Genomic DNA, 20,763 nt, shown 5'->3' on the forward strand with positions numbered 1-20,763 from the left:
CTGGAGCGGCTCGCACCTCGTTTAGCAGCCGGCTGGGTCTCAGCAGAACCCTGGCCCACAGAATCCCGTGTCACTCCTGTCTCCTGGGTGTCACCAGCGCGTGCCAGGCCCAGCCTCGGTCCCCCTCGTCGCCCGGGAGGGACGCGGATTCTGTCTGTGGGCCTCACCCACCAAGCTGGCGCGGGAAGGACCGAGCCGCCCGGCCTCTCCCCCTGCAGACCCAGAACCGAGGCAAAAGGATGAAGGAGGGCGCCCACATCAACCGTTCTCTGCTGGCTCTGGGCAACTGCATCAACGCGCTCAGCGAGAAGGGCGGCGGCCGTGCGCAGTACGTGAACTTCCGCGACAGCAAGCTCACGCGCCTGCTGAAGGTGGGTGCCGCCGAGCATCCCGCCGAGCGGGGCGGCCTCGGGAGCTCACCACCTCCCCCAGGCCGCCCGTCCCTCCGCGGGTGGCTCTGATGTGGGAAATCCCTCTTGACACCTCCACTGTGCGGCAGGGCGGGGCGCAGAGGCAAACAGCCGCGGGTAAACGTCTCGGTGCGTTCGAACCCTGGGCCTGATCTGCCCTGCCCCTCTACAAGTCAGTGATGGCGCCCAGAGCTGAGGGCCCTGGGTTCTGGCATCAGCTGCCCTTCCCAAGGTGGGGGCAGGAACCCTGCGTCTGGTGATGAGTGGGGGGTGGCGCAGCTCCCACCCCCACAGCTCAGAGACTTCCCCAGAACAGGACGCCTTGGGTGGGAACAGCCACACCGTCATGATCGCCCACATCAGCCCGGCCAGTACCTGCTTCGAGGAGTCACGGACCACGCTGCTCTACGCCTACAGGGCCAAGAACATCAAGACCAGGGTGAGCCTCCTGCGCCGGCTGCACCCTCGCCCGCTCCCTCGGTGGCTGGCTCGTCACTCCCTCACCCACTAGGTCCCTGGCTCACTCCAGGGGCTGTGGGGTGGGTGCTGAGCACACACCCTGAGACGGACGGCTGGGTCTGCCCCTGCTCTGAGCTCCAGCTGGGAGGCGCTGCCTGCGCGCGTGAGCCCTCTGTGCCCCAGTCTCATCGTCTCTGAGACGGAGGGTGGAAGTGCCAGCAGCCCCGCGTCCCTGCCTTCTGCGTCCCAGCGCCTGCACACTGGGGGAGGGGCGCAGGGCCACACACCCTCCAACGCTGTCAGGGAGGGTCCTCCCACCTCGTCCTTGCCTTGTGTCCGCGTCCCTCTGGCCCTGCCTGTCTTCAACATTCCCTCTTCCCCGATAGGGACACCTGGCCGTGGGTTAGGGCCTATCCCAGATGATCGCATTTTAGGGTCCTTGCTCACGTTAGCAAAGAGCAGACTGGCTGTGGTGGGGGAGACAAGGTCACTTCTCCAGCTGGTGTTGGGGCCAGAGCCCCTGGCTCCAGGGCCCAGGCCTACCCCGCTGTGCCGGGCTGTCTGCACTGCTGCCCCCATCTGAAGGGTAGGTCACTCGTGAGATGGTGCCCACTGGCTGCTTAGTACTGGACATGGTGACTGGACACAGCCTGTGAGCACCATGCCACAGTGGTGCTGTGTTCGTCAGCAAACCACTGGCCCTCCCTACTCCTCTCTGAGCTAGGCACCAGCTACTAACAGAGAAAAACGGCGGGGTCTCTGCTCCCACAGCTCCAGGCCTCGCAGCGGGCTGAGGGACTGGGTGTGAGCGTGAACTCACACAGATAAACAGGTGCCAGTTACAGGAACGCCAAAGCCCGCCGCAGACACAGCACAGCTGTCTCGGTGGCGCAGACGGGCAGGACCGTGCTGAGACAGATGTGGAGGGCAGGCCCACAGCGAGCGCGCGGCGGCCCGCACGGGTTGTTTGGGTCTTTGTGTGCTGCTAGAATTCACGTAATGGGAAGTCACCCTCTTGACCGTTTCTAGGTGCGTGTTTCAACGGCATTAGGCACTCACGGTGTTGTGCCCCGTCACCACCAGCCCCAGAACGTTCTCGCCTTCCCGATGAGACCCCCGTCTCTAGGAGCCTGAGCTCTGGGCACTCACAGCAGTGGGACCCACAGCCCGCCTCCTTCTGGGCCTGGCCTGGCCCTGTCCATGTCCTCCGGGTTCCCTCCCTTTCCACGGCTGCCTACGACAGACTTCGGCTTTCATAGCAGACATGTGTTTGCGGCTCCGGGTGTCGGTGCCCCCAGTGTGTGCTCAGCCCTGACGCCCATGCCCGCTGCCCCGCCAGGTCAAGCGCAACCTGCTGAACGTGTCCTACCACATCGCGCAGTACACGGACGTCATCTCCCAGCTGCGCGGGGAGATCGAGCAGCTCAAGTCCAGAATCGAGAAGCAAGAAAAGGAGAGGAAGAGCGAGCCTGGGCTCCCAGGTGTGCACGGTAGAGCCGAGTGCCGCCCCTGATCCTGGGGTCCCAGGTGTGCACGGTAGAGCCGAGTGCTGCCCCTGACCCTGGGGTCCCAGGTGTGCACGGTAGAGCCGAGTGCCGCCCCTGATCCTGGGCTCCCAGGTGTGCACAGTAGAGACGAGTGCTGCCCCTGTCCCTGGGGTCCCGGATGTGCACGGTAGAGCCGAGTACCGCCCCTGATCCTGGGGTCCCAGGTGTGCACGGTAGAGCCGAGTACCGCCCCTGATCCTGGGGTCCCAGGTGTGCAAGGTAGAGCCGAGTGGACCCCCCCCCCGCCCTGGGGTCCCAGATGTGCAAGGTAGAGCCGAGTGCCCCCCCGGCCCTGGGTCCTGGATGTGCACAGTAGAGCCGAATGCCCCCCTGCCCTGGGGTCCTGGATGTGCATGTTAGAGCCGAGTGCCCCCCCACCCCCCGCCCTGGGGTCCCGGATGTGCAAGGTAGAGCCGAGTGCCCCCCCCACCCCCCGCCCTGGGGTCCCGGATGTGCAAGGTAGAGCCCAGTGCCACCCGGCGCTGCCCCTCGCCCTGTGGCCATCAGCCCTGTCCCTGCTGTCCCCGGGCTGGTGTGGAGCTCCTGTGACCCTGCCTGGGCTTCGTCCCAACCTGGCCCTGCCTCAGGGACCCCGACCCCAGCCTGCATTTCCTCCCCTGGGAAGCGTGGGCTGGGCTTGTTCTCGCTCCTTCTTCTTACTTTCCCGTTTTTCTTTTTTTAACCTCTCCTTTTCCCTCCTGCCTTTCTGTTTTTTCTTTCCTCTAAATGCCGTCTTAAGTGGAAAGGTTTAAGATTTATAAAGGAGGAGCAGGGCTCGCCCAGCTCCCCAGCTCCCACCAGTGTGAGCCTCAGCACCTCCCCCACTTGTTTGTCGTGGCCACTCTCAGTAGCGTAAAACTCAGTCTTTTTTATTTATTTTTTTAAATAAGCTTCTTTGCCTCTCTGTGGGATAACTCAGTCCTGTATTTCCTTTTTTTTTTTTTTTAAGATTTATTTATTTATTTGAAAGAGTTACACAGAGAGAGAAAGAGAGGCAGAGAGAGAGAGAGAGAGAGAGAGAGAGAGGTCTTCCATCTGCTGGTTCACTCCCCAGTTGGCTGCAACAGCCTGAGCTGCGCTGATCAGGAGCCAGGAGCTTCTTCAGGTTCTCCTATGTGGGTGCAGGGGCCCAAGCACTTGGGCCATCTTCTACTGCCTTCCCAGGCCACAGCAGAGAGCTGGATAGGAAGTAGAGCAGCTGGGACTCAAACCAGCACCCATATGGGATGCCGGCACTGCAGGTGGCAGCTTTACCTGCCAAGCTACAGTGCCAACCCCAAAGCTCACTGTTTTTAAAAAATATTGTTACTTATTTGAAAGCCAAAGAGAGCAAGAGAGAAAGCTTCCTTCTGTTGGTTCACTCCCCAAGTGGCTGCAATGGCCAGGGCTGGGCTATGCTGAAGCCAGGAGCCAGGAACTCCATCCGGGTCTCCCATGTGGGTGACAGGGGCCCAGGTACTTGGGCCATCATCTGCTGTCCCAGGCCACTAGCAGGGAGCTGAGTTGGAAGTGAAGTGGCCAGGGCACAGACCGGTGCACACGTGGGATGCCGGCGTCACAGCTGGCAGCTTTACCTGCTGTCCACGTGCTGGCCCCTAAGTGTTCCCTTTCTTATCATGGAGAATCTTTCAAATAAAGCCCAATAGGAGGGGCAGCACGGAACACGCACACACACACTGCAAACGCCAGGCCCCTACCCGTGTGTGCATCAGTGTATGAGCCCCCAGTTTAAGGGTTCTTTGCAAGGACACAGTTGCAGAGTCCCTGCACACCCAGTGTCAGCAGTCAGGTCATCGATGGCCTTTCCAGGTTCACGCTCCCAGCAAGCTCACGGCACCACAGATCTTTCTGGTCTCTCCTTCTGTGAGCTTTCCCGCTCCTTCTTGGCTTTTCTTTGGGTTGCCATTGAGGAAGTGGGCATGTATGTCTGTGAGTCGGCAGTTGTCCATGATGGGTTGACAGAGGAGGTTAAAGAGGCACCCGTGCACTCATCCAGCTGTCCAGCCATCTGTCCACTCTTTTATCCGCCTGCTGCCCCCATCTTCCCATCCACTCATCCCTCTGTTCTTCATCCCTCCTTCCCTCCCTCCATCTATTTATCCATTCTTCCCTTCATCTATCACTCATACATCCTCTGATCCACCTACTCATCCATCCAGGCACCTATGCAACCAGCCAGCCACCCGTCCATCCACCCATCCATCATCATCCATCCATCATCCACCATCATCATCCATCCATCATCCATCCATCATCCATCCATCATCATCCATCATCCATCATCATCCATCATCCATCATCATCCATCATCATCCATCATCCACCATTCATCATCCATCATCATCCATCATCATCCATCATCCATCATCCATCCATCATCCATCATCATCCATCATCCATCATCATCCATCATCATCCATCATCCATCATCCATCATCCATCCATCATCCATCATCCATCATCATCCATCATCATCCATCATCATCCATCATCATCCATCATCATCCATCATCCATCATCATCCATCATCCATCATCATCCATCATCCATCATCATCCATCATCCATCATCCATCCATCATCCATCATCCATCATCATCCATCATCCATCATCCATCATCATCCATCATCCATCATCATCCATCATCCATCATCCATCATCCATCCACCTCCACCCACCCACCCACCCAGCTATCATCGTGTGTGTTTTCTTTTACAGATTTATTTTATTTATTTGAAAGACAGAGTTACAGAGGGAGGTAGAGACAGAAAGAGAGAGGTCTTCCATCCGCTGGTTCACTCCCCAGATGGCCACAACGGCCGCAGCTGGGCTGATCCTAAGTCAGGAGCCAAGAGCTTCTTCCTGGTCTCCCACATGGGTGCACTTGGGCCATCTTCTACTGCTTTCCCAGGCCACAGCAGAGAGCTGGATCGGAAGAGGAGCATCTGGGACTAGAACCGGCACCCATATGGGATGCTGGCGCTTCAGGCCAGGGCTTTAACCCGCTGTGCCACAGCACCAGCCCCTATCATGTGTGTTTGAGCTGCTCCATGGTCTAGGCCCCATTCTGGTGGGCGAGCATGAAGCGCAAGCCTGCTTAGGTGCGCTGCCCCACACAGCCAGCTCCCTTGCTGCCTGCAGTCACGCTCAGCCCCCACGACGCGGAGGAGGACAGTCGCCTGCAGATGAACAAGATTCGGGCTCAGCTGGTCGGGGCCTTCAGGGAGCAGAAGGAGATGCGGCGCAGCCTGGTGGAGCTGGAGAACACCACCGTTGAGCTGCACATGGACATGTCCCGCCACCTGCTGACCATTGCCGAGTGAGTGCGCCCGCCCACCCCGCGGGGCAGAGGGGCCGCCTGTGGGAGCTCGTCATTCCTGTGCTGCTGTCCAGCCACCCTCTGCTACCTGCAGGCTTCCAGCCAGGGCTGCCCCCGCCTCGCCTGCTCCTCTGCCCCTGGGTCTAAGCCGGGCCAGGTGGGAGAACTGTCCAGACCCTTGGACCTCCCTCCCAGTCCGTGGCTGCGAGGCAGCCCTGTGGAAGAGGAAGCCGAGGCCTGGGGGAGTGTGCGTCTCCCAGGCCAGGGCTGTCGTCCCACGGCACTCTGCGTCCCGCTCGTGCCCTCTGGGGACAGGGATGCCTGTGGTTCTGGCTGTGCCGTTCACCAGCCATGGGGGACACTGTTGCGGTGCCACGGGACAGGCTGGGCCCCATGGCCCTCCACTGCCTTCCCCTTCACCCTGCCTCGCGCTTCTCCCACGCGGCTCACCTGCTCTCCCTTCCTTCCTTGATTACTGTAGAAACCATACCAAGAGCACGAGACTCCTGCCGGGGACTGCCGGGGACTTCACGGTCTTGCCCACCTCCCACCGGAAGTCCGCCTTTGCTGCCCCGTCCCCGCGGGCTCCTTGTGACCGTTTAGGTTTCAGAGCTGTGGCCGCCACGCTTCATTCTCGTACAGCCCCACGGTGGGCAGGCTGAGGTGGCCCAAGTTCCACAGCTGTGGAGACTGAGGTTCAGGGGTGCATTTACGCAGGGGCCTTCCCAGGTCACCCAGGGGCCCATGGGCGGATCTGAGGCTGGAGGCTGGGCAGCTGGGAGAGACCTCATGCACACATGTGCGCAATCATAGGGCCAACCCCGTCTGCTCCACCGGCACGCCTGTGAGCAGGCAGCTGCGGCCAGGAGGACCAGGACCAGGACCGGGACTGGGGGCAGGGCTGCCGGCCAGGCGCTGCTCACCTGCTCACCTGTCTGACTGCAGCTGGGAGCGGGAGAAGACCCACCTCCGCGCACACAGCGGCCAGGGGGAGCCCGAGAAGGAGGAGGCGCCCGCCGACGCTGACGGGGACGATGGCGAGTCCACGGAGCCGCATGAGGTGGCCCTGGCCAGGGAGGAGGTCAACCTGCTGTTAGCAGAGCAGCGCAAAACAGCAGCCCTCAAGGTAGCCACGGTGGCAGGGGCAGGGGTCGTCCGCGCCAACTGGGGACGGTGTGGGCCCTGGTGGACATCAGCGCGTCCTGGGGAGTAAGGCCAATCGCAACTGGGTGTGGGTGACGAAACCGAGGCCCCCGGAGGTGGATGGTCCCAAATCCCCGGAAGACTCAGAACTGACCTTGGTCTGACCACCAGGCCCTGGGCTGGTGGGATGAGGCACGAGCTGGAGGTCTGCAATTCACAGCAGAGGTCACAGCCAAGGGATCCTTGGGGACAAGACGAGTGCTCAGCACAGCCGGGCGTCCAGGGGATGGAGACTTGAAGGAGGCGAGCAGGACCTCGTGAGGGGGGCCAGGCAGTCCCCTGTGAGTTCCAGGCAAGAGGGAGGTGGCCAGGGGTCATCTTCCCGGTAGCACAGGGACCCACTGACCCATTCCTGTGGACCCTAGTCCAAGATAGCTCTGGCTGTGGTGTGTCTGGGGCCTAGCTGGAGTTATACGGTGTGGTGTCCCCTCTGTCCCCTGGGCCAGGCTGCAGTGCGGAGCAGGTGTGGCTGACTCGCACACACATGTGTGGGTCTGTGTCTCCATGGTGGCCTCTGTGGGACCCTACCTCGCAGATGCAGTGAGGAGCAGGCCGATCCACAGGGCTCCCGATTGAGGGTGCCAGTGCAGAGCTGTCCCCACTGGCCTGTAGCGGATGAGCCAGGCCTCAGACCTCACTTCTCGTGCTCTGCGTGGCCCAGGAGAGCCAGCCCCTGGCTGTGAACAGGTCTGTGGTGCGATGGAGGTAGGGTCGCCCCCTGGGAACCTGGAGGACCCAGGTGAAAGCCGCAGCTCTGGCTTCCTGTGGCCGACACGTGGGTGTGCAGTGGGGGTAAGCCCTGGGAGTGTGTCTGTGACACCAAGTGACCACGGGAGCATGCAGTTCTGTGGGGCTGACAGTGCAGGAGATGACTGCCACCGAAGGGACAGTACACTGCTCCTTCCTAGCAGGAGGGCCAGCAGGCCACGCAGGCCACACGGGGGAGCACCAGGCCGGCCAGGAGGCAGAGGCGCAAGGAAGGAACGGGAGCTGGGGGCAGGCAAGGGAGAGGCTATTTGAGGAATCTCAGTGGCTCTGGGCCTGGGGGCTGTCTCTGGCCTGGGTGACTAGGGCGGGGGGCTGGTGGCCAGGGTGTGAGAGCCGCATCAGGGAGGTGACCGCGGTGTGGACTCTAGGCAGAGGATGTGCTCACAGGTGAGTCACTGGCGGTCCCCAGAGTTAGGGAGTCCCTAGCCGCGAGAGCCTCTGGGAGACCATACAAGGCAGGCGCGTGAGAACGGGCAGCCAGGGCCAGCGGAGCCCCAGCGCCTCCTCTGGCCCCCGTCTCTCTGGCAGGCAGGGCTGGAGCGGCGCCTGGCCCACGCCAAGCGGAAGGCCTCGCAGATGGAGCAGCTGCTGCCCCGGCACGTCAGCAGCGAGGACCAGCGGGAGGTGCTGCGGCTGCTGTGCAGGGCCCACGAGCTGGAGGTGGAGAACACGGAGCTGCAGGCCAGCAACCTGTGCCGCAAGAACCTGCTGTGCCAGAAGGACTTCGTGATCCAGCGCTACCGCCAGCACCGGCGCCTCTGCGAGCGGCTCGTGGCCGAGCAGCGGCGGCGCATGCAGGGTGAGGCCCGGCGCAGCCCTACTCGTCGTCCTTTCCCGTGCATGGGGGTGGGAGACACGGGACTGTCCGGGACGGCCTAACGTGAACAGGACACCAAGGCCTGACCGCCCTCCGCCCGTACAGCCAGCTCTGGCGCGAGAGGACAGGCCTGCTCCGACAGGCGTCCCAGGAGCTGTCGCGCCAGAGCAGTGAAGCCTCCCTGGTCACCGGCAGTGCCTTTGACGTTTGAACCGGCGCTGCTGACGAACATGGAGACGCGCCCTGCCCCCGCCACGCTGGGTGGCCCTCTCCCTGCCAGGGCCAGGCAGGCTGCCCTCGCTCTTCCTCTCTCCACTGTTTATTTTGATTATTTTTTAAAAAGTTTATTTATTTATTTGAAAGTCAGAGTTAGAGAGAGATCTCCATCCAGTGATTCACTCCCCAAATGGCTGCAACAGCCAGGCCCAGCCAGGAGCCAGCAGCTTCATCCGGGTCTCCCACATGGGTGGCAGGGGCTCAAACACCTGGGCCGTCTTCTGCTGCTTTCCCCAGGCCGTTAGCAGAGAGCTGGATCGGAAGTGGAGCAGCCGGGACTCAAACTAGCGCCCATGTGGGACGCCAGCATTGCTGGCATGACTTTACCCACTACGCCACAATGCTGGCCCCTCTCTCCATTTAAAATTTTTTTTTTTTAATTTATCTGAGGTAGAGAGACAGAGAGGGAGAAAGAGAGCGAACTAGAGAGAGCTCCTACCTGCTGGTTCACTCCCCAAACACCTGCGATGTCCAGGGCCAAAGCTGGGAACCCAGCAGATGTCCCTTGTGGGCGGCAGGCACCCATTTACAGGAGGCTCTGTGGGCAGGAGGCTGGACCCAGGGCTCCGGGTGCGGGATGTGGGCGTCTTACCGGCTCGGCCAGACACCCACGCCCTGCCTCTCCCTCTGCCCTGGAGCGCCTGGAGCGTTCTCTTCCTTTTCAGCCTTTTATCTTGGCATGACTCAGAGTTCCATAAAAGCTGCAAGAACAGCACAAAAATTCTTCAGTAGTAATCGTTCTCACTTGGACTTTACGAAGAGGCTCCCAAAAGTTCATGGAAAATATGTGTTTTGAAAAAACTATGCATGGGCCGGCGCCGCGGCTCAATAGGCTAATCCTCCGCCTAGCGGCGCCGGCACACCGGGTTCTAGTCCCGGTCGGGGCGCCGGATTCTGTCCCGGTTGCCCCTCTTCCAGGCCAGCCCTCTGCTGTGGCCAGGGAGTGCAGTGGAGGATGGCCCAGGTGCTTGGGCCCTGCACCCCATGGGAGACCAGGAAAAGCACCTGGCTCCTGGCTCCTGCCATCGGATCAGCGCGGTGCGCCGGCCGCGGCGGCCATTGGAGGGTGAACCAACGGCAAAGGAAGACCTTTCTCTCTGTCTCTCTCTCTCACTGTCCACTCTGCCTGTCAAAAAAATAAAAAAAAAATAAAAAAAAATTAAAAAAAAAAGAAAAAACTATGCATGGATTTCAATTTTTTTTGCCCCAAAATGAACATATTTTTAAAAATATTTCTTTGAAAGAGTTACACAGAGAGAGAAGGAGAGGCAGAGAGAGAGAGAGGTCTTCCATCTGCTGGTTCACTCCCCAATTGGCCACAACGGTTGGAGCTGCACCAATCTGAAGCCAGGAGCCAGGAGCTTCCAGGTCTCCCACGTGGGTGCAGGGGCCCAGCACATGGGCCATCTCTACTGCTTTCCCAGGCCACAGCAGAGAGCTGGATCGGAAGTGGAGCAGCCGGGACTTGAACCGGCATCCATATGGGACGCCGGCACTGCAGGCATCCCGCTAAGCCACAGCGCCGGCCCCATGAACATCTTTTAATTCCATTTTTCACAGACGTTGTGAACTCCCCGCTGACTCTCCTTAGCATGTTTTGGGATGCCCTTCAGTGCCCTGCAGTGTGTGTCCTAGAAACACTTGCGCACAGGCACCCACGCTGGTGTGACACCGCGAGGCAGGCCTCATCTGAGCTTGCGGTTGTCCCACTGATGTGCCTGTGGCACGAGGAGACCTTGGGTCCCCACTGCACGCGGCTGTGGTAGCCTGGCGTGGTGCCTGCCCCAGGCACTGGGGTGGTGTGCATGCCTCGGCTCTCGTGCCGAGCACTGCCGGGCGTCGGGCTGGTCTTGCCGGTGCCTGCTTTCCGATCTCCCGAGCACACACCAGGAAGTGGTGCCCCTCTGGGAGTGGCTTTGTGCCTTCAGAATTGTGTGCGTCGGTGCTGTGCGACTGAGAGGCAGCCCACGAGCGCAGCCGAAGGCCTCAGAGCAGGCGTGCGGAGCAGCACGTGGACGCTCCCCTCCAGCAAAGCTGCCCCGGCAGGCTGAGCGTCCCCCCCTGCCTCCAGCCAGCGATGGGTGTCTGGCCTGGTTGTGTGTGGGGTGGAGTCGCCCTCCATGCCCACTCCAGTCTCCGCTTTCCCGGCTCTGCAGACCGAGGCGTCCCTGTGCCCGAGCCCCTGGACAAGCAGTACCGCCTGTGCTCGCAGGAGCTGGCCGAGGGCGCCCTGGACCACCTGCTGCTGCTACACTCCGTGATGGCCAGCTCCCTCCGGGTGAGTCCACGCACGGCCCCAGGACTTAGGGACAGGAGAGCCCCATCCTGGGCCCTGGAGGCCAACGCGAGGGCAGGCGGGCAGCCAGGCGGATCTGGCGTGGCTGCACGTGGTCTGCTTTGCTGTGGCACCCGCAGTCCCTGGCTGTCGCCCGGACCCTGGCATGGGGGGAGGGCGTGAAGGCCGGCAGGGAGGAAGCCTGGGCTCCCCGAGTGGCGGACCTCGTTACCTCGGCAACCCAGAGCGCGTCCTCATCCTCGGGGGTGTCTGGGTCTCAGGGACTCCCTGGGGGGAAGGAGGGCTGTGGGGTGGCCTCTGCGTCCGTGTGCTGCAGTGAGAACGCCACTGTCCCCTCAGCCTCCTTCAGCCCCGGACCTGTGGCGCCCTCGCAGGAGCAGGGGTGAGCGGCCTCTGGCCTCAGCCAGGCAGGCAAGGACCACTGCCCCGAAGTGCGCAGGTTCAGGGTCAGGGCCTGAGGGCAGCAACAGACCCTGCTGCCCGACCTGCAGGACTGCAGTGTGGACACTGGGCTGTGTGGACACTGGGGCTGTGTGGACACTGGGTCTGTGTGGACACTGGGTCTGTGTGGACACTGGGCTGTGTGGTCACTGGGGCTGTGTGGACACTGGGGCTGTGTGGTCACTGGGTCTGTGTGGACACTGGGGCTGTGTGGTCACTGGGGCTGTGTGGTCACTGGGGCTGTGTGGTCACTGGGGCTGTGTGGACACTGGGCTGTGTGGTCACTGGGGCTGTGTGGTCACTGGGTCTGTGTGGATACTGGGTCTGTGTGGACGCTGGGGCTGTGTGGATACTGGGTCTGTGTGGTCACTGGGTCTGTGTGGACACTGGGTCTGTGTGGACGCTGGGGCTGTGTGGATACTGGGTCTGTGTGGTCACTGGGGCTGTGTGGTCACTGGGTCTGTGTGGATACTGGGTCTGTGTGGACGCTGGGGCTGTGTGGATACTGGGTCTGTGTGGTCACTGGGTCTGTGTGGACACTGGGTCTGTGTGGACGCTGGGGCTGTGTGGATACTGGGTCTGTGTGGTCACTGGGGCTGTGTGGTCACTGGGTCTGTGTGGACACTGGGCTGTGTGGTCACTGGGGCTGTGTGGACACTGGGGCTGTGTGGATACTGGGTCTGTGTGGTCACTGGGGCTGTGTGGTCACTGGGCTGTGTGGTCACTGGGGCTGTGTGGTCACTGGGTCTGTGTGGATACTGGGTCTGTGTGGACACTGGGTCTGTGTGGATACTGGGTCTGTGTGGTCACTGGGGCTGTGTGGTCACTGGGCTGTGTGGTCACTGGGGCTGTGTGGTCACTGGGCTGTGTGGTCACTGGGGCTGTGTGGTCACTGGGGCTGTGTGGATACTGGGTCTGTGTGGACACTGGGTCTGTGTGGATACTGGGGCTGTGTGGACGCTGGGGCTGTGTGGTCACTGGGGCTGTGTGGACACTGGGGCTGTGTGGATACTGGGTCTGTGTGGATACTGGGTGGACACTGGGCTGTGTGGACACTGGGCTGTGTGGACACTGGGCTGTGTGGACACTGGGTCTGTGTGGACACTGGGCTGTGTGGACACTGGGTCTGTGGTCACTGGGTCTGTGTGGACACTGGGCTGTGTGGACACTGGGCTGTGTGGACACTGGGTCTGTGTGGACACTGGGTCTGTGTGGACACTGGGCTGTGTGGACACTGGGTCTGTGTGGACACTGGGCTGTGTGGACACTGGGGCTGTGTGGACACTGGGCTGTGTGGACACTGGGGCTGTGTGGACACTGGGCTGTGTGGACACTGGGTCTGTGTGGACACTGGGGCTGTGTGGACACTGGGGCTGTGTGGACACTGGGCTGTGTGGACACTGGGGCTGTGTGGACACTGGGCTGTGTGGACACTGGGGCTGTGTGCACACTGGGCTGTGTGGACACTGGGCTGTGTGGACACTGGGGCTGTGTGCACACTGGGGCTGTGTGCACACTGGGCCATGTGGACTTTGTGAGCCGTGTGCATGTCATGGGCTGTGTGAAGCAGGTCCCGGGGCTCTGGGCTGGCTTTCCTGGGTCTCCTGGCTCGGTTACCTGGAATTCACCATCAGGCTTGCAGAATGTTGCCTCTGTGTTCCATTTTGCCGCTCTGCCCAGAGGCAGGCCCTGGCTTAGTTTTTGTCTCTCTTTGTAGCAGGCTTTTCTTTTTCTTTTTTAAAATTTTTAAAATTTTTATCTTCATTTTTTATTTTATTTTTTAATTTTTTTAAGATTTTATTTATTTATTTGGTGGGTAGAGTTACAGACAGTGAGAGAGAGAGACAGAGAGAAAGGCCCTCCTTCCATTGGTGCAGCCCCCAAATGGCCGCTAGAGCCAGAGCTACGCTGATCTGAAGCCAGGAGCCAGGTGCTTCCTCCTGGTCTCCCATGGGGTGCAGGGCCCAAGCACTTGGGCCATCCTCCACTGCACTCCCTGGCCACAGCAGAGAGCTGGCCTGGAAGAGGGGCAACCGGGACTAGAACTGGCGCCATATGGGATGCCGGCGCCGCAGGAGGATTAACCTAGTGTGCCATGGTGCCGGCCCCAGGCTTTTCTTTTCTTTTTATTTTTATTTATTTATTTATTTTTTTTTTTTGACAGGCAGAGTGGACAGTGAGAGAGAGAGACAGAGAGAAAGGTCTTCCTTTGCCGTTGGTTCACCCTCCAATGGCCGTCGTGGCTGGTGCACTGCGCTGATCCGAAGCCAGGAGCCAGGTGCTTCTCCTGGTCTCCCATGGGGTGCAGGACCCAAGCACTTGGGCCATCCTCCACTGCACTCCCCAGGCTTTTCTTTTTAGAGTTTTAGGTTCACAGCAAAACTGAGTGGAAGATACAGTGCCCCTCCCCACCATGTACACAGCCTCCCCCGCCCCCGCCCTGATCTGTACTTACCTGAGGGCTCATGCCTGGCCTGGGCAGCCTGCGGGTGTTGGAGAAGCATAATTGGGGGTTTTTGCCGCCCTGAGCTCTACCCCTGCTCACCCTGATCTTCCCACTGTCCACCTGTCACAGATTTGGGAGTCACGCAGGCTGGAGCCCGTCCGTCTGGCTTCTTCTGCTCAGTGATACGCAGTTAAGGCCCCCCAGTGTCTGCATGGCTGGGGCCCATTCCTACTCAGCGCTGAGTGCTCTCCCCTGTAGGGAGGGGCCACGGTTTGCTTATCCATTCACCTACTGAGGGACATCTCGGTGGCTCTCGGTGTTGCCAGCTTTGAACAAAGCACTGGAGACGGCCACGTGCAGGGTGGACGTCAAGGAGCCATGGCTGAGCTGGGGGAGGAGCCGCCACCCTGCCCTCCGGGGGGTGCTCCGCTTTGCGTTCCTGCGTGACAGTGACGCGAGCGCCTGTGGCCTCTGCTGGCCCACAGTCCGCCTCAGGAGCTGTGGTTCACTTTGTGCGCGTGTGCCCTCAGTCCCGCAGCCCTGCGCGGCTGCCCGCTCTCTGGCCCCTCTCGGGGCTCTCGCTCGCGGAGAGCTCTTTGAGGGCTGCTTCTGGTCTGCGTGTCTGGCGTTCTCGAGGTCAGCCTGAGCCTGTGCACTCAGCTCTGGTCTGGGAGCAGGCTCGTCCCTTCGTGGCTGGCCACCGGCCCTGGGCATGCTGCATTGCCGCATTGCCGCAGGCGGGGGAGCCTCCTTCCTCTGAGGCCGCGTGCTGTCTGTGTTGGGATAGACCCTGTCGTGTGACCCACACGTCCCTCACTGGACGCTGGGTGGCCTCCTGCTCTGGGCTCTCGTGACGCGGGCGCACAGCTCTCTCCGGAAGACCCTGCTGCCAGTTCTTCTGGGCCTACACCCAGAAGCAACACTGCAGGTCCCCAGCCAATTCTGTGCGCTCTTTGGGAGCCTGCAGGCCTTGTAGGGTTTCTGACAACAGGTGTCTCCCCATACACAAGGTCAAGGCGGTGTCGCTGGGCCCCGGGGTCTTCCCACACTGCAGAGCCTCCCTCTGCCTCCGTGACGATGGCACGGGCTGGGCGGCCGACTTGCTGGCTCCCTTGCTGTGGACTGGAGTGGTGGCTCCATGCTATGTGGTGGCCTTCCTGGCACCCCTCCCCAAGACCCTGTGCTTCACGGCACCGCTTGCCCGGCCTGGCGGCCTTACCGGCCCCTCTGTCTGGCCCCAGGATGGCTCTGTCCTCAGTCTGTCTCCCTCGCTGGGAGAGTCCAGCCGAGACCAGCCCGAGGACCTGCAGGACCTGCCCTGGGGCACCCAGTGTGAGCTGCCCCCGACACTGCTGGAGAGATACAGGTAGGAGGGGTGGCCAAGCCTCCTGGCCGGGGCCCTGCTGCCTGGGGTGGGTGGAGCCCAGGGTGCTGGGAGGGGAAGCCTGCGCAGCCTGGCTGACAGAGGCCCCGTGTTCTCTGTCAGCGAAGGGCCCTTCCTGCAGGGCTGTGCCACTGACAGCAGACGCAGCCCCAGAGACACTCGCAGCACGCACTAGCAAGTCGGAGGGCAGAGGCACCCCTTGCGTTTGCTGTGTATCTTTGGTTCATAATTCCTGTATATTTATGTATTTTTAAAAAGATTAATTTATATCTATTTGAAAGTCAGAGTTACATAGAGAGAGGAGACGCACAGAGAGAGAGAGAGAGGTCTTCCATCTGCTGGTTCACTCCCCAGATGGCTGCAATGGCTGGAGCTGCGCCGATCCAAAGCCAGGGGCTAGGAGGTTCTTCCGGGTCTCCCACGTGGGTGCAGGGGCCCAAGGACTTGGGCCATCTTCTACTGCTTTCCCAGGCCATAGCAGAGAGCTGGATCGGAAGTGGAGCAGCCAGGTCTTGAACCGGCGCCTCAGGCCAGGGCATTAACTGGCTGTGCCAAGCGCCGGCCCCTATTTATGTATTTTTAAAAATACTTATTTGCTTATTTGAAAACCAGAGTTACAGAGAAAGAGAGAGAGGAGAGACAGAGAAGGAGGTCTTTCATCCACTGGTTCACTCTCCAAATGACCATAATGGCCAGGGCTGGACCAGGCCAAAGCCAGGAGCCAGCTGCTCTGGGTTTCTTACTTGGGTGCAGGGGCCCAAGGACTTGAGCCATCTTCCATTGCCTTCCCCGGTGTGTTAGCAGGAGCTGAGTCGGGAGCAGAGGAGCCGGGACTAGAATTGGTGTCCATAAGGGGTTCCCCCAGTGCTACAGTGTCGGCCCAGTGTAGCTGTTATTCCCAACAAAGTTAACAAAGGGGCTGGTGCTATGGTGCAGCAGGTTAAGACTGTAGACCATGGCTTAACCTGCTGCACCACAGCACCAGCCCCTTTGTTAACGCATTGGACAGGCAGACTGACAGAGATAGTGGACGAAAGTGAGAGAGAGATATCTGTCTTCTATCCACTGGTTCACTCCCCGGACGGCTGCGACAGCCAGGGCTGGGCCAAGAACTCCGTCTGGTCTCCCACATGGTGACAGGGGCCCAGGTACTTGAGTGATCACCTGCTACCTCCCAGGTGCATTAGCAGGGAGTGGGATCAGAAATGGAGCTGGGGACCAGTGCTGTCGCATAGCGGGTAAAGCCACTGCCTGTGGTGCCAGCATCCCATATGGATTCCAGTTCAAGACCCGGCTGCTCCACTTGCGATCCAGCTCTCTGCTGTGGCCTGGGAAAGCAGTAGAGAATGGCCCAAGTCCTTGGGCCTCTGCACCCTTGTGAGAGACCTGGAAGAAGCTCCTGGCTTTGGATCGGTGCAGCTCTGGCCATTGTGGCCATTTGGGGAGTGAACCAGTGGATGGAAGACCTCCCTCTCTCTCTGACTCTGTAACTCAGCCTTTCAAGTAAATCTTTTAAAAAAAAGTTCATCAGCAAGGACTGAAACCAGCACTCCAATATTGGAGGGTGCTGGTGTGGCCCCAGTGCCACGGTGTCGGCCCAGTGTAGCTGTTATTCCCAACAAAGTTAACAATGCTTCAGTGTCGTCTCATGTCCTGTCTGTAGTCAGATTTCTCCAGTTTTACCCCAAATGCCTTTGCATCTGGCTTGTTCAAACCAGGGTGCAGTGAGGGTGCACTTTGTGTGACTGCGGTACCCAGGTCCCCGCCTGTCTGTGAGCTCATAGCTGCACCTGCTGAGCAGGAAGACAGGCATTAACCCCACGTCCTGAACGAGATACTCGAACCCGGGCCTGGGACCTGCCCACCTGCAGTCGGGGTCGGAGGTGGCTTCCATCTGTCAGAGCCTTCGCTGCAGCAGTGACCCCCGTGGGGAGCCGGTGGGTTTGGGGCCTTGCACGCTGGGCCTGGATCGGTCAGTGGCTCCAGGTCCTGGGCAGCAGGGCGGCTCCAGCTGCTGCTGCGACTGAGGCACCTCCCCGGGCTTGCGGAGTTTTCATTTCACAGCATGGTTGATCATATCATTGTCAGGCGACAGAATGCTGTCCCCAGCCTCCTCCCCTCCCGACCCTAAACATACATGCTGCTTCTGGAGACCAGTGCCAGCCCAAGCTGCCCAGGACCCACTGGCAGCCACCTCCTGAGCGTAACAGAGGCTTTGCTGGGGCTCGGGGCCAGCCAGGGGTTCTGCAGGAACTGGGGTCAGAGACCAGCACGTCTTTGTGCCCTTCTTTCTGCACATAGCAAATGTGCAGAGTTGTCTGTGTCTCTTGGACATGGTATGGCAGGGCAGGGCTGCACCTGCTGAAAACTGCACACCGGGCACAGCTCCTGGCAGCCAGCTCGGCCCCAAACCACAGAAGTGTGCTGTGGTCATCACCCGGCTCCACGTGAGGGCCACGGTCCATGTGGCTGGAGCAGTGGCCAAAGACTCTGGCGCGGGCTTGCCTTGGCTGTGATGTGGGACATGGGGACCCGGCCGTGGGCTCTGCTGACGCTTCTGTGTCTCTTCTGCAGTGACAGCCATGGGTCGCCGAAAGCCACACCATCGATGAAGCTGGGCAGGCAGGACTCGATCCGGCCCCCACCCCCACTGCACACCCTGCTGGTGCCTCTGACTCATGAGGTGGGGGCACCTGACCAGGGCCTGGGCTCTGAGAGGCCTCCCCTCCCACCCGCTGCCACACCAGGGCCAGGGATGGTGGGAGGGCCGCTACGCTCTGTTCTGAAGCAGTGCTCGCAACGGGGGCGACCACTTAGGAGCCCGGCACCCAGTGGGGCGTTAGTGCCGTGTGGGCTTCCCGGGGCTGGTCAGCAGACAGATCCGGAGCTAAATGCCCACAGTCCACCCGCGGGTCAGAGATCCCTGCCTCTGAGGGTACCACGGGGCACCCTTGCTGGTCTCTTCCAGCTCCTGGCACACCAAGGGCTCCTCGGCCTGTGGCCACGCCCTCCAGTCCCTGCCCCCGACCTCACGTGACCGCCTCCCAGCTCCTCCCTGTCCCTTCCCTGCCACTAGGTTGGCTTCAGGCCCACCTGCCCTCCCGGGTGTCCTGTGAGGTCACTCACTGTCATGCACCCTCCCTTGGCTCTGTCCTTGTCCTCTGCCTCAGTGTGCGGCCAGGGGCGGCAGTGACCGGTGCCCTCTGACCTTCCCCGGCTACTGCTTTCCTGCAGAGGCCCGGCTTCCTGAGCAGGAAGAGTTTGGCCCCCACACTGCGCCCCGCGGCCAGCCCGGAGCTGAGCGCCCTGCGGCCGTCGGGGGAGGCTGGCGGCTCGGCCCTGAGCACTCAGGCCCTGAAGGAGATGGCTGCAGGCACCAAGAACATCGCCCTGGTCGCGGCCACCCGGCGCTGCAGGGTGCAGGACCAGGAGGGCAGCAGCGGCCGGTCCTCCTGCCACCTCCTGGAGGAGACTGCCCCAGGTCCCAGGGACCGGAAACCCAGCGCCACCCCGGGGCCTAGCCCCACAGACAGGATGTGGCCCGGAGCCAGCCCGTGCAGAGACCGCTCCGTGGAGAGGAGGGGCGGGAGGAAGATGTCACCCTCCCTCACAAGGAGCACGCAGCTGGTGAGTGGACATCGGCCGGGCACTCCCTGCCTAGTGCCAGGGTGCAGCAGGGACAGGTCAGGGGTGACACAGAGTCATGGTGGCCGCAGGAGGGCCTTGGCCTGGAGTGGGACCGGAGCAAGCAAGGCCCTGCACCGCCCACCCTCAGACCTTCTCAAGCTCCTGAGGAGTTAATGAATATGGATTTAAAAAAAATTATTTTTTAATTTGAAAGGCAGAGTTAGAGAGATCCATCCTGCATCTGCTGGTTTACTTCCTAAATGGCTGCAATGACTGGGGCTGGGCCAGGCCAAAGCCAGGAGCCAGGAGCTTCTTCTGGGTCTCCCACATGGGTGCAGGGGCCCAAGCACTTGGGCCATCTTCCACTGCTTTCAGGCCATAGCAGGGAGCTGGATGGGAAGTGGAACTGCCGGGACTTGAACCAGCAACCATGCGCTGGCCCCAGGATGCTTTTTTCTTAGCATTGTTTCATATGTCTTCATATACTCACACGGTCTTTGTGTTTTAAATTAAGGGAGAAGTCTGTTCCTTGGTCCCATAATGCATCACTCGGGTAATGGGCGTGGGTGCTGGCTGTGGGGCGCTGGCTGGCTGGTTTGCCCCCCCAACTGCGGACAGTTTGTGAATGCCTCCTCCCTCTGACTGTCGCACACACTGCCTCAGTGTCCCCGGTGAGCAGCAGTCTTCGTTTTCAGTGGCATTGCTGGGATGCTGAACATGCTGGCCCACGGAGAAGTGGACAAAACCGGGTCGAGAGTATCAGAACACGCGGCCGAGTGAGGAGCTGGTCACAGGGTGTGGGGGAGGGGCCTCACTGCGGGTCTCTCTCACTGGACACTTGGCTGAGTGAACTGGAGGGAGTGGCCAGCAGCCTCCCTGAGCCAGTGGGCTGGGGCGGCTTCAAGCTACCTCTGCTGGCCAGAGCCTGTGCGACACGGCAGTGGGCACCTGCTGGCTCAGGACTGGAGTGAGTCTGGCAACTTGTTCGGCATATGCAGAGGCAGGACAGCAGCAGAAAGCAGACAGGCGGTGGGTCAGGTGCCCCAGAGAAACAGTTTACAGGAGGGAGATGTGTGGTGCGCTCCAGAAAGGCCATGGAAAATGGAATCAAAGGATGAGCTGGAGGTGACCCAACGGAGGGAAGACCCATCTCTCAGTCTCTAACTCTGCCTGTCAAAAAAAAAAAAAAAAAAAAAAAGATGAGCTGGAGAAGGGATTTGGCCCAGTGGCCAAGACACTACTGGGGGCGCCCACATCCCACATCAGGGGGCCTGGTTCAAGCCCTGGCCTAGCCCCTGATGCCAGCTCCCTGCCCGTGTGCACCCTGGGAGGCTGCAGGTGACGGCTCAAGTACCTGGGCCCCTGCCACCAGCTGGGAGACCTGGATGGAGTTCTTGGCTCCTGGCTGCTGCCTGGCCCAGCCCCAGCTGTTGTAGTATTTTGGGGAGTGAGCCAATAGATGGGAGACCTCTGTCTGTGTCTCTTTATCTGTCTGCTCTTTAAGTAAACAACAACAAAAAGGTAAGTTTATTTTGGTACAAAACATTTTGAAATCCGTGTGCAGTTTTTCATAATATGCAATTTTTTTTTTAAATCTTTTGACAGGCAGAGTGGACAGTGAGAGAGAGAGACAGAGAGAAAGGTCTTCCTTTGCCGTTGGTTCACCCTCCAATGGCCTCCACGGCTGGCGCACAGCGCTGATCCGATGGCAGGAGCCAGGTGCTTTTCCTGGTCTCCCATGGGGTGCAGGACCCAAGCACTTGGGCCATC

At 60.5% G+C, this 20,763-nt stretch overlaps 1 protein-coding gene across 1 annotated transcript in view; it reads left to right on the forward strand.

Annotated features, from left to right (window-relative positions):
• The window catches only part of LOC103346579 (kinesin-like protein KIF19), a 43,843-nt gene that overhangs the window by 15,186 nt on the left and 7,894 nt on the right, over window positions 1-20,763 (forward strand). The window contains exons 8-17 of the mRNA XM_089320743.1: window positions 219-371; window positions 727-849; window positions 2,209-2,350; window positions 5,558-5,735; window positions 6,681-6,861; window positions 8,235-8,505; window positions 10,956-11,077; window positions 15,224-15,348; window positions 17,941-18,049; window positions 18,601-18,993. Coding sequence (XP_089176869.1) covers window positions 219-371; window positions 727-849; window positions 2,209-2,350; window positions 5,558-5,735; window positions 6,681-6,861; window positions 8,235-8,505; window positions 10,956-11,077; window positions 15,224-15,348; window positions 17,941-18,049; window positions 18,601-18,993 — 1,797 coding nt within the window. The remainder of the gene's footprint in view (window positions 1-218; window positions 372-726; window positions 850-2,208; window positions 2,351-5,557; window positions 5,736-6,680; window positions 6,862-8,234; window positions 8,506-10,955; window positions 11,078-15,223; window positions 15,349-17,940; window positions 18,050-18,600; window positions 18,994-20,763) is intronic.

The sequence above is a fragment of the Oryctolagus cuniculus genome, chromosome 19 (genome assembly GCF_051225735.1).
Source record: "Oryctolagus cuniculus isolate XC-2025 breed Fujian yellow rabbit chromosome 19, ASM5122573v1, whole genome shotgun sequence".
Taxonomy (NCBI): Eukaryota; Metazoa; Chordata; class Mammalia; order Lagomorpha; family Leporidae; genus Oryctolagus; species Oryctolagus cuniculus.